General features: G+C 35.8%; 1 protein-coding gene and 1 pseudogene across 2 annotated transcripts in view; both read right to left on the reverse strand.

Moving 5' to 3' along the window:
• The window catches only part of ABCB1 (ATP binding cassette subfamily B member 1), a 111,348-nt gene that overhangs the window by 56,193 nt on the left and 41,347 nt on the right, over positions 1 to 13,808 (reverse strand). Inside the window, exons 8-9 of the mRNA XM_003782808.3 lie at positions 11,740 to 11,864; positions 3,513 to 3,684 (exon numbers count right to left, since the gene is read on the reverse strand). Coding sequence (XP_003782856.1) covers positions 3,513 to 3,684; positions 11,740 to 11,864 — 297 coding nt within the window. The remainder of the gene's footprint in view (positions 1 to 3,512; positions 3,685 to 11,739; positions 11,865 to 13,808) is intronic.
• Positions 8,627 to 9,968, reverse strand: LOC105888146 (annotated as a pseudogene). Its single transcript, XR_001161775.2, has one exon. The product of XR_001161775.2 is annotated as a translationally-controlled tumor protein pseudogene (transcript).

The following is a 13,808-nucleotide window of genomic DNA, read 5'->3' on the forward strand; positions in this document are numbered from 1 at the left end:
CCAGGAGTTGGAGGTTGCTGTGAGCTGTAATGCCACGGCACTCTACCCAGGGGGACAGCTTGAGGCTCTGTCTCAAAAAAAAAAAACCAAAAACCTAATGAGTCATCTCAAGGAAACTGAAAAGGAAGAGCAATCAAATTCCAAACCTAGAAGAAGAAAATAAATAATGAAAATTAAATTGGAAGTAATTGAAATTGAAAACAAAAGAATCATTCAGAAAATTAATGAATCAAAAGCTGGTTCTTTGAAAATATAAATAAAATTGATAAACCTTTGGCCAGATTAACTAGAAACAGAAAAGTAAGATCTCTAATAGCCTCAATCAGGAATGAAAAAGGGGAGGCCAGGCATGGTGGCTCATGCCTATAATCCTAGAACTCTGGGAGGCTGAGGCAGATGAATTGCTTGAGTTCATAAGTTTGAGACCAGCTTGAGCTAGAGTGAGACCTTGCCTCTAGAAATAGCTGGGCATTGAGACAGGTGCCTGTAGTCCCAGCTACTCAGGAGGCTGAGACAAGAGAATCACTTGAGCCCAAGAATTTGAGGTTGCTGTGAGCTGTTATGCCACAGCACTCTATCAAGGGTAATAAAGTGAGACTCTGTCTCAAAAAAAATGAAAAAAGGGAAATAACAATAGATACTATGATGATACAAGAGATTATTTATGACTACTATAAAAGATTCTATGCTCAGAAATTTGACAATAGGGAGGAAATGGACCAATACCTGCACTACCTCCCTACACTTAACCAGGATGAAATAGGTATCTTGAACAGATGAATATCAAATACTGAAATTGTAAGAAACAATAAAAAAGCTTCCAACAACAATAACAAAAAGCCCTGGACCAGATGGTTTCACACCAGAATTCTATCAAACCTTCAAAGAAGAGCTTGTACCTATACTGCAGAACCTATTCCAAAACACTGAGAAGGAAGGAAGCTTCCCTAGCATGTTCTATGAGCAAGCATCACCCTTATAACAAAACCAGGAAAGGACTTGACTAAAAAGAAAAACTACAGACCAATTTCACTAAAGAATATCAATGCAAAAACACTCAATAAAATCTTAGCAAATAGATTACAGCCACACAATAAAAAAAATTATATGTTGCAATCAAGTGGGCTTCATTCCAGGGATGCAAGATTGGTTTAATACATGCAAAGCCATAATTATAATTAACCATATCAATAGAAGCAAAAACAAAGACCATATGATCCTCTCAATAGAGGCAGAAAAAGCATTTGGCCAAATTCATCATCCTTTTCTAACAAGAACACTTAAGAAAATAGGTATAGGAGGCACATCTCTTAAACTGATTGAAACAATCTATGAAAAAACCACAGCCAATATCATACTGAATAGAGTAAAACCGAAAAGTTTTCCACTTAATACTGGAAACCGACCAGGATGTCCACTATCACTGCTGCTATTCAACATGGTTTTGCAAGTTCCAGCCAATGCAATCAGGCAAGAGAAAGATGTTAATGACATCTAAATATGGGCAGAGAAGATCAAACTCTCACTCTTTGTCAATGATATAATCTTATACTTAGAGAATCCCAGAGACTCAACTACAAGTCTCCTGGAAGTGATCAAGAAATATAGTAATATCTCAGGGTATAAAATCATGACGATGAATCAGCCTTTGCATATGTCAATAACAGCCAAGTTGAAAAACTAATCAAGGACACAACTCCCGTCACAGTAGCTTCAAAGAAAATGAAATATGTAGGAATATACCTAACAAAAGCAGTGACGGACTGTACAAAGTGAATTCTGAAACCCTAAGAAAAGAAATAGCTGAGGACATTAACAAATGGAAGAATAAAGCATGTTCTTGGCTGGAAAGAATCAACATTGTTAAAATGTCTATACTATGCGAAGCAATCTACAGATTTAATGCAATCCCATTAAAATACCAATAGCATACTTTGAAGAAATGGAAAAAAATAATTCTTTGTTTTGTATGGAACCAGGAAAAAACCCATACAGCCAAGGCAATTCTTAGTAAAAACAAAGCTAGAGGCATCACTGCACCAGACTTTAGGTTATATTCCAAGCCCACAGTGACCAAAATAGCATGATATTGGCATAAAAATAGAAACATAGACATATGGAACAGAAAGATCTTCAATAAACCAAACAAAATCATACATTGGGGAAAAGAAACCCTGTTCAATATATGGTGCTGGGAAACTGGATACCCATATATAAAACACTGAAATTGGACTTGCACCTTTCACCACTTAACAATAATTAACTCAAGATAGATAAAAGATTTAAATCTAAGACGTGAAACAATAAAAATCCTAGAAGAAAAAATAGGAGAAACTCTTAAGGATGTTGGCTTAAGGAAAGATTTTATGAAGAAGAATTCAGTGGCAATTACAATAACAAAAATAAACAAATGGAACTTAATTAAGCTGAAAAGCTGCTGCACAGCTAAGGACACAACAATTAAAGCAATGGGAAAAGATATTTGCATGTTATAAATCTAACAAAGGCTTGATAGCTAGAATCTACAGAGAACTCAATCAACAACAAAAAAAAGAACAAACAATCCCATCTATCACTAGTCAAGAGACATGAATAGAATCTCCTCTGAGGAAGACAGACGAATGGCTAACAAACATATGAAAAATGCTCATCATCCCTAATCATCAGAGAAATGCAAATTAAAATCACCCTGAGATATCAACCTAACCCCAGTAAGATTAGCCCACATCACAAAGTCCCAAAGTTGTAGATGCTGGTGTGGATGCAGAGAGAGGGGAGCATTTTTACACTGTTGATGGAACTGCAAACTAATATAGCCTCTTTGGAAAAAAGTACGGAGTATCCTCAAATAAATCAAAATAGACCTCCCATTTGACCCCACAGTCCCATTACTGGGCATCAATCTAGAAGAAATGTCCTTATTTTATCATAAGGATATTTGCACTAGATTGTTTATTGCAACTCCATTTATAATTGCCAAGATGTGGAAACCTAAATGCCTATCAACCCAGGAATGGATTAATAAACTATGGTATATGTATACCATGGAATACCATTCAGCCATAAAAAGATGGAGACATTGCATCTTTTGTATTAACCTGGATGGAGTTGAAACACAAACTCTTAGTAAGGTATCACAAAAATGAAAAAACAAAGGTATTCATTACTAATATGAAGCTAGTGGATGATCTAATATATGCTCACACAAGAAAAACTCAATTCAATTCAAGATGAGGGAGGGGAAAGAGGGAAAAGGGGAAGAGTGAGGGGATTGGTGTGCTCCCAGTTAGTGAGCACAATGTAGGGCTGTATGGTACACCTCTTGGGTGTAGGACACAACTATAAAAGGGACTCTAACAAATACAAACACTGTAATCTAATTGTATCCTCACATTAATCTGAAATTTTAAAAAGTTGTTCAAAAACATACTCCTCTATGAAAGCCAACCAACCCCACTTGATTTTATTAGCATTTTTAATAATGATTAATTTCTTAATATGTCATCACTTACAGTGAGTACTTTTCCAATAGAATATTCCCCTGAGATGACCAAGGTAGTCCCATACCAGAATGCCAGAGCATATGATGCATAGATCAGCAGAAAAGCAGCACCAATAGAAATATTGGCTGTAATAGCTTTCTTTATCCCAATTCTTTTAGCTTCTTCCAAGTTTTTGTTGTACCTGGGAGAAAGAACAAATATGATCACCATATACTCAGAAATCTGAAAATGTGTCAATGTAGGATGAAGATTATTGAGGAATCAGGATGTACCCATGTATTTTCTCCTTTTGCCCACACATCAACCTCGTGAAGTCAATACATGCACTGAGCCCTTTTTGCAGAAGAGGAAACTGAGGCTTATGGAGATTAAGATTTTGCGAGGAGTTGTCTAAACATTCTTTCTCTGGCTTTAGCAGTAGTAAAATAAGTGAAGCAATATTTAGCAAAGGTTTAGAACTTGTATTGTTCATAGACAATACTACCTAGAAGCCATGAAAAAACTTGTGTGTCTTTCCTTTTGTAATATGTACTCCTATTAAATTAATTAATAAAACGGAGAAGTAATGTTGAAAAGTGCTAACATTAATGAATTGAAGTCATTTAAATCTCTGAACATTAAGGAAGCTTTAGAGTTCTACCCCTGTGCTACCTTCTTTCTGGGACCATCGGAAGAACCAATTGAACAGTTTCATGTGTAAGAACATTTTGAGAGCTTAGAATTGCCATGTAACACTTCTTTTGGTTAAATAAGCTGTACAATTTATCTTATTTCCATAGACATTTATTTTAAAAAATCACTGATCTACAAAACATGTTGGGCTAAAATTATATAATTGTCCATCATTATGTATCAGCACCCCCTCCTTTTCCTTTCTATAAGTTGTCTGCGTATTCTTCCCTCTGTTAATGCTCCCCAACATTTGTCATGCCAAGGCTGTCTGCTGCTGGAATAAGAGGCTCTGGCCTGAGGGCTGTGGTCACTCAAAGCCTTCTGGCTGCCTCAGAGCTAAAAAAATCAAACTCTTCACACATTTGTACTTGAAGTCATTCACGGCACAAAACTTGGCTAGCACCCATTAATACTTCTTAGTGCAAATCTAGGCAATTACAAAAAGGGGGTGAAGGCAAGTAAGAACCCCCTCTCCCTGGAACAACATTAGAGTCCACTGACAGGTTTTCTTTCCCACTTCTCATGACTGAAAGCTTACTCCCAAATGATAATTCAGCTGTGCTTTTCAAATCTCCAGAGAGTGGTCGGTTTCAGATGTTAAAGCTAAAGAAGATGGTGCCTGTAACTTTACCTTCATCCCAAAGGATCCCAGGAGATTATTTTGCTTAAGAAGAAAGATGTGGAGGTAAACTAATGAGGCCCAAATTTAAAGAAAAATAAGCAATTTTGCTAACATAGAACCAAGGTAAAACTACTAGAGAAATGGGACAGATTATAATTAAGCTTTAAATCTTCCTATATTTTCTTAACTACAATTCCCTGCAGAACCCAGGGCACTGCCTTGCAGAAAGACAGAATTCATAATGGTTGAAATGGAAGAATTTGCTTCCATGCAGAATTCACGTTTTGAGGTCTTTGATCCATAAAGCTCATGACTATATAACTATTATAGTATTATGCATGTATTACTTATCTTTAGAGGATTCATTCCATTAAGTATGTACATCAGCGTTCAAGCCCTGCCCAGATTTAAGTATGTATCCTTCTTGCTTTCAGGACTAATCTTATTAGTTATGTTACTGGTTAAAAAAGCTCGTCACATGAAATTTACTTGACAGCATGTCCACTAAAGACCAATTTAAGCAGAACTTTATAGTGCCAAAATAGTAACACACTATACTAGAGTTTTTACTCCTCAAAATGTAAATCCCCAACTTGCCAGGTGTAATCTTTGGAAAAAAATTATTTTTGAGAAACATGTTTTATTTTTGATAAATCTCTCTTATATCATTATCAGCCCAGATATTTCATTTATATAGCTATAGCGATACATCTCCCACTTTATGAGTCAATCTGAGGTGAAAGGTACTTCGAGGCATAATTACACTCGATTACATTTAAGGAATTTCAACGCACATGTCTTATACTTTGTTATCTTCTTTATTTCAGTTCTTGCTTACCAAGACTAATGTAGAAACCAATATGATGTTGTCTTACGCAGCCAGAGGAAACACTTGCACAGGAAGAAGCAACAAAAAAGAAGAAAATTATTTAGATACCAGAAAAGATAAATGAAGGAAAGAAAAGGGTAAGGAAGGAGGACATGTAAATAATACTCCTTTTGATTCATTTTTCAATATAAATGTCTCACATACAAGATCAGATATTAAAGTCATTTGTTCATTAACAGTTTTAGTATAGAAATGGCAATTAAAGTATGAGTTGCTAAAATGGACCGGAGTTATATTTTCAAAAATTGGTATTTAGAAAATATTATTGTTAAATATTATGAAAATATTTATCAATGATGTAAGTAGCTACTTACAAGAGCAAGGAAAAGTTTTGGTTAAGCAAATAGAAATCAATACTAATAGATAAATATATTTGCCAGACACACATAAAAGAGAAAAATATTTTTAAAATAAGGAGCACAAAACTATTCCATATTATTGAATTAAATTCATTTTAACTTCCGGTTAAATTTCCATTTCAAGACAGCCAGCTTTCTCCTGTACCTACTACTTCAAAAAGGAAGATCAAGACTTTGATTACTTATTTTTGTAGAAGTAGAGGAAAGGGAAGGAGAAAAACTGTAGAGAAAATTAAAGAATTGTCTTACCAATTCTACTTCCAAATTATATCCTAAATCTAGGTGCTAGTCTCCCCTCCACAGCCTCTGCTCTAGATCAAGCCACTACAAGTCCTCTGACCTGGATGACCTTGTCAGCCTCCTCTTTTAAATGTTCCCAATCCAAAAATATAATGTGGATAGTCATTCCCCTGCTTAATACCCTCAGTCACTTCCCTGTGCCCATGGAATAAAGTCCTAACTCATCACCAGGGCCTAGCATCCCCATATTCTAGCCCCTCCCCACCCTCACTCAACTGAGCTACAGTTACACAAGCATTGTATTTTCTAGAAAATACCAAAGTTTTTCCCACCTCAGAAATTTGGAAGATTTTTCTTCCAACCCATCCTATCCCTATTCCCACCAGAGCATGCTTTTTCTCATCCCTTGGATCTCAGCCTAGATGGAACCTCCCCCAAGAAGGCCTTCCCTGACCACCATATTTAAACTCCTCTACTCATCACCACACTCTGATTTCAGAGCATGTCACTAAATCTATAATTTAATTCATTTCTTTGATAATTCCTTCTGTATCTTCCTTCCTCCTTTCATTCCCTTTTTATCCATTTTACTATTTTGAATGAGGATCCCTAAAGGTTCAATATCCACTATTTCTGATTCATGAATGAAGATCCAGAGCCTAGCAGAGTACCTGCCATGCAGTAGGAGCTGGAGAAGTTTGTTTAATGAGTGAACTTTTAATAAATGGCCATCCTAGGAGTCCATCAGTTTATAGTCTTGTGACCACTCTTGATCCCTAGACAAAACTAATTTCAATTTTCCAGGGGAAAATGTCCTTCAAAGATAATTCAATTAACTCATTATCTTCCAAAGAAATGATTCCACACATTAAATGAGTCTCTGAATATAGCTGCCTAAGTCTATTTTCTTACCATTAAAACTTGATTGCCATCTTCTCTAGGAAAAATCTTTATGTATCTAATTAAAGAGCTCCTTGAAAAATCTAAGTTCCTTTAAACTTTTAAGAAACTAAAATTATCAGACTTACCTCAGTTATGAATATTGGACTTGACTTTCATAATGTCTTTTCCCCCCTTACCCAGGCTACATCACATACATCATTTTGGGTTTTGTTGCTAACAATATTCTTAAAAAATATCGTCATATTCCTCAAATTTCAGATGTCACTAATGATAAGTACTTTTATTATGTTATTTTATGTGCCACTAAAAAGTTTAACAGGACATCCTGTATACAACTAGGACCCACAGGGCTACAGCCTGAGCATAATAACACGTGTGCACATGGAAAGGAACAGCAGAACTTACAGGTCTCAACCTTGGCACCAACTAACAAAGGAATGAAAAGCAACCTCCTCTGAGAATATTAACCCAGGCAGGACTCATATGAGTCTGAAGTGTGAATTTAAACTAATGGCATAGTCCAAAACTCCTAGACACAGAATTTAATGTATGGTGGTGCCAGCTTAGGAGTGTCCTTGGTGAATAGCAAAAGCAAACCTAAATCCCAACTAGAACTGGACTCCAATCCAGACCTACAGCAATTCTACGACAACACTGACTGCTGGATTTTTTTCAATTTCAGAGATGATGAATTGTGAGGGTGAGGTGTACAACTCAGAACAGAGGAAAATACTGTATACAAGGGTGCCCACAAACACCTTATGGACACCCTGTATTTTCTAATTGCTCATTGCTAGTTTACAGGATGCCACTTATTCTGAATAATGATCGGTACCCAGAGATCTTATTGTACTTTGCTAGCTTGTAGAGTCTACTGGAATTTCTATGTAGACAATCACACTATCCATGACTAATGACCATTTTGCTTCTTGTTTTCCAAGCCTTAGAGTTTGTATTTCTTTTTTGTTTTATTTTTGTTTGTTATCCTCATTCCCTTGTTTTCTTGGTCTTACTATCTAGTACTTGCATAATTATAAATAGAATTGATGCTAGTAGACATACGAGTCTCATGAATTTTTTTTTAATTGACAGACAAAATTGTATGTACTTATTCATTATTTTAAGCGTTAAAATTCTTTTAACATTTCACCATTAAATCTATTTATTTCCTTTAGGAAATACATAGTATATTAAGACTTTTTTATTCCTAGTGTTAAGAGTTCTTGTCATGAGTAACACATAATTAATGCTTTTTCCCCCATCTATACAAACAAAATTTCTTTTAATTTGTTAATGTTGCTAATTATATTAATAGATTTCGTATATTAAACCATCTGTGCATTCATGGGATAAAGACAACACATTCAGGATTTTTAAAAATCTGATGATATTTTTCACATAAATTCATTTAACTAGTAATTTATTTGGAATTTCTGCATCTACATTTTTGGTAGAATTGTCTTTTCATTTTCTTTTCTCCTATTACACCTATCTGGTTGTGGTATCAAAGTTACACGCACTAGCCGAATAAAAGAACTCACATTTCTCTTTTTCATCTTTTCCATCACTTTCCTGAAGTGTTGGTAGAACTTTCCTATAAAGTTATCTGTACCTGGTGGATTTGCTGTTTGTGGGTGGGGACAGTGGAAGATGGAGGAGATTTTTAACTTTGAATTCAACTTTTTTTTTTTAGTTTAAATGCATTTTATTTCTAAACAACCTACATGCCATGTTTTTCCTTAAAAACAATGCCTCCACTCCAAATAAATCACGGTCAAAATAAATGAAGAGCTTAAGATGACATCGGTCCTGTTTGTCTTAAGTCCTGGTGTTGTTTGAATGACAAGCAGCAGCCAGTTATGATGACAGGTGATAGATCCAAAGTAATTGCCAAATTTGTTAACATTTTTCCATTTCTAAACATCCTTAAAGAAAATCATACATGGGGTCACACCATCCTCACAGTAGTCCAGGAGAGCAAGCATGCCATCTGGATTCATGTTTTCACCAATAAAGAACTGGTAGTTTTTGAAATGAGCCAGGATGTGCTTGATTTGTTCTGCAGCCCCTGTCATAAAAGGTTTGACTCTTTCTGGTCTCTGTTCTTCAAGTTTGCCTTTGATTGACTTCATGTAATCTTTGATGTACTTCTTGTAGGCTTCTTTTGTGAAAGTGATAGTTCATGACAATATCAACACCAGTGACAACTGTGCTTTCGGTACCTTCGTCCTCAGGTCCTTCAGCAGAAGCATTTCCACCAGTGAGCAAGTCATCAATGTTACCCTCTGTCCTACTGACCATCTTCCCCTCCACCTCCAGGCACAAGCTGTCTGCAATCTCTCAGATCTTGTAAATGTCGGAGAACATCTCATCGTGGCTGATGAGGTCCGGGTAGATAATGGTGATGGCAGCTAAAGAGAGATCGCAGCAGCTCTAGCTTTGCAGGAGCCCTGAGCCGGAGCTGGCCCATAGGAGTGGGGAGCGGGGAGCGGGCAGAAAAGCTGGATTCAACTCTTTTAATGATTATTGGTTTATTCAGGCTTTCTTCTTCTTAAGTGAGGGTTTTAACCTATATTTTCACCATATGGGTTATGAACTATAATTTTAAAAATAGATTTTTTTTATCTCCAGGAAGATTTATTTATTCATTCTTTTTTTGCTCCTGAGTAAATGTACAAAATACTTGGTTATTTATCAGTCTTTTCAGTGAATTAGTTCATGGATTTGTCAATGCTCTGCTTTTTTGCCTTTAATTTTCTATTAAATTAATTTTTGTTCTTACCTTTATTTTTTTCTCATGTTTTGTTATTCTTTTTCTACCTTCTTCATTTGGCCATTTAATTCATTAATTTTCAGGCAATTTTAATTTATTTTACCAGACACGCAGGTATCATTGGACCAGGACTCATTTTTAACATGAAATCTCCAGCTTTGGGAGAGCTTTCTAGTCCACAGACTAGTATAAATTCAGACCACAATCTCACATGGGGGTCAGACCTAACGTTTTGATTTTTATGAGGAGATATTTTCTCCCCAGCTCAGCAACTAGGCAAAAGTAGGTAAGCTCTGCCTCCCTGTGCAGTTGGGTATAGACTTTTTCTGGTCCCCCTGAAAAAGAAAACTGAAAAAGAATCTCAAGTTTAAAATTTCCTGGTCTCAACTCAAATACTAACTTATCACAAAGGATTTTTCTGAATAACTTCTCTAAATATTCCCATTATTTTCTAAGAGGGACTATTTTATTTCCTCAAACAGGACCTGATATGACTCAAGAGTGTTTTATTTTCCCAAATAATATTTATCCCCACCATGTATATTAGGTATTCATGTACTTAGGTTGAGTTGTCTGTACCCTCCCCCTCCCCTGTCCAAATTTAAGCTCCATGAGAACAGGGGCTTTATTTGATTGGATGTTTGCCCAGCCATTAAGCAGGACTTTCTCATTTTATCTGTCAGGTACATTTTAAAGCAAAAGCAACAATCTCAGCAGAAATGGAAACATAGATACTACTTTTCTTTGAACCATGGCACTTAGCCAACACAAATTATTCTCAAAGGATAAGATCTATCATATGAATAAGAGTATTTCAAACACATATGTACAATTGGAAAGATTGGAAAGATAGTTATACAGAGAATAACCACGTGAGTGCAACTGAGGTAAAGAAACAGAGCACTGCCAGAACCACGGACAGGTTCTGGAACCCCACCATGTATTCTGGTCTCATTGCATAGTTTTTCGTCTTCCCCAGAGGTAACTATTACTATGACTTACAAAAATCCTTGTTTGTCTTCATTTCTACCCAATGTATAACTACTGAAATAATATAGTTTATTTTTTCCTATTTTCAAAACATATACATATTCATAACATTAAAATATTGTATGAGAATATTAGAATTTATATTCAACTTTAAAGTCCATTACATTTGAAAATCAATAGATCTGATGAATATTATAAACTTCAAAATATTACCATTTATATACTCAGAAATATAATAAAAGGGAGCAGTTGCCAGAATAATACTAAACATAATAGAAAAGAACTTTTCTACAAACTTGAACTTTTATACAAATGTGTTTTTTGGTTATATTTTTTTCTTCCAAATCATGGAGCATAGCTCAACTAAGTAGAGGCTTGGGCAAGAGGGAGAATGAACCGCAGATGAAAATGACCCCATAGATACTTAATCTGTTTTGGAGAATTAAGCATTAACTTGATAGGCAGAAAAAAAATCCATCAGAGATATAAAATCCATTCGGCCCTAAGAAACAATTTTTATGTCATTGCCTATCTGAGGAACTCTAGATACAGACATAAGGAAAGAACAATTAGATTGCAATTTGTCCTGAATATTAGTTACTCAATCATATACCCATTAAAATATATATGGGTTGGCTATAAAATTCGTGTGTAATTTAAATTACACTCTAACTTTGCGGGCACCCTGTCTATATCAGATAAAATATTTATAATTAACACAGTCAACCTGAAGGGATATTACTTGGCATAAAACTTAACATTTCTATCAACATAAAGAAGAAACAAACCTTTCCAGTTCTTTCTTTTGTCCTCCAAATGCAATCACAGTTCTAATAGCTGCTAAGACCTCTTCAGCTACTGCTCCAGCTTTGGCATATGCATGGAGTTCTTTATCAGTAAACGAAGATAATATCTGTTTAAAAATACAATTTCAGATTACTTTTTAAAAAGTATATTTGCTATGTAAGATACCTCAAATTCTTTTTGGATTGAGATGGTAGATAATAAATTAGATTACTTGAAAATTTCATTTTTCCACTGAAAAATTCATAGATCCTCAACCAAATAAACACAACTGGAACTTTTGGGAGACATTCAATTTCAGAAACGAAGGATATACTATACTATGATCATCAACAAATACAGAAAACAGGCAGAAGAAACTAATGTGCGTGCTCAACACAGCAACTGCTACTGGTTCCCGTGTTCAGAAGTGTGCAGGTGGGAGGCCTGAAGAATGAAAGGGACCAAGCCCCCGTGGTGACAGGACTTCGAGAAGGTACACCCCCCAGGGTAAGCAGAGTTTCCTCTACTGGGGCTCTTGGGCAAAACAAAGTTTGCAGCCACCCAGGAAGATCTAGTTTCTGGATGCTCTTTGGTCCTTCTCCTGGTTTGTGAGCATTTATTCTGAGGATGGAACCGTCCTGGATACATTATATTCTAATTTGGTCTTCTCAACTGCACAGTGAAGTAGGTTTTTTCCCCCTCACTTTACATGAGAAAATGAAAGCATGAAGAAGTTAAGTAATGTGCTAATAAGGGTAACATTTAGGATTCAAGACTGAGTTCATAAGACTTCAAAGCCTGAATTAACAGCCAACGTAGTAAATCTCTCAGAAACCAGTCACCCACATGTGAACTTGGGCCCCAGAGGACCCTATTATGAAAGCCAGATCAATTGGCATGAGTAAAGGACTAAGGTTACTGCTTGTACTTGGAATGCTCAAATGGTCACTTATCCAAATTAGAATTACGCACAACCAATTGATTTAAAAATTCTGATTAAACAGGATTACATTCTTCCAATAAATAATTCACAGGTATTTGTGGACTTGTTTATGTAACATCAGCGTACTCTTTCCTGGCACGAAAAGCTCAAAGTTGTTTTGACTTTTAGCAGAGCATTTCTTCCCTTTCTGTGTGTGAAAGTAAAAGGAGCTATAATAGATACAGGAATGAGTGGATAAAAGCAAATGAACATTATGTGTGCAGACACCACACTGCATGTATCTGGCATTTCAGTACCCAGAACCATATCCCACAGACTCCCTAGACCCTCCTGACTTCTCAAAGTGATCTTCTAAGGGCTGCCTGGCCACGGTGATTCACAGTGCTTGGTCTGAGTTAGAGTGGTGAGCCCCATGCCCAACAAGCAGGTCTGCAGAAAAGAGGAGGCTCACACAATCGTGACTGAGCATCGGTTCTCTACTCCTGAAATGTCATCATGCCACAACAGTTACCTACACTGGCGGGAGCAAACAGGAAGATTACTAAGAAATACTTTAAAAGTAGGAGTTCAAAAATATGCTATTTTAATTTAATGCTAATACCACATACATCAAGTACACAGCGACTCAACAAATTTGATTCTTTTTTCCTTTTGTGATCTCCCATTAATTATAGGCAGACAAGAATATAGTGGACTCTTCATTAAGTGTTTTGTCAAGAAATCAAGTCTATTAAAAGGAAAAAAAAATCCTCAAACCTATTCTCAAGGGTATGAAAAGCCAACTTCCACTTTGCTACAATATAAAATAACAAAATGGTAATACTTCCATTGTTACAATTACCCACATAAACTGTATAAAGTACTACTAATCTATCCCTTCTCCCAATAGGTGATAATTTCTTACTAAAGTTAACTGGCATTAGTTTGAGATAGATTAAATTATTTTCTCTGTAAGTTAAAAACTGTTTGACATAGGCAATTTTGTATTATTCAAATAACATATTTAGAAGCAATATTTTGGACCACTATAGGAATTTTTTTCTTTCTTTCTTTTTTTTTTTTTTGAGACAGAGCCTCAAGCTGTCCCCCTGGGTAGAGTGCCGTGGCATTACAGCTCACAGCAACCTC

This window comes from Otolemur garnettii, unplaced genomic scaffold (assembly GCF_000181295.1).
Source record: "Otolemur garnettii isolate 467f Iridium unplaced genomic scaffold, OtoGar3 scaffold00005, whole genome shotgun sequence".
Lineage (NCBI taxonomy): Eukaryota > Metazoa > Chordata > Mammalia > Primates > Galagidae > Otolemur > Otolemur garnettii.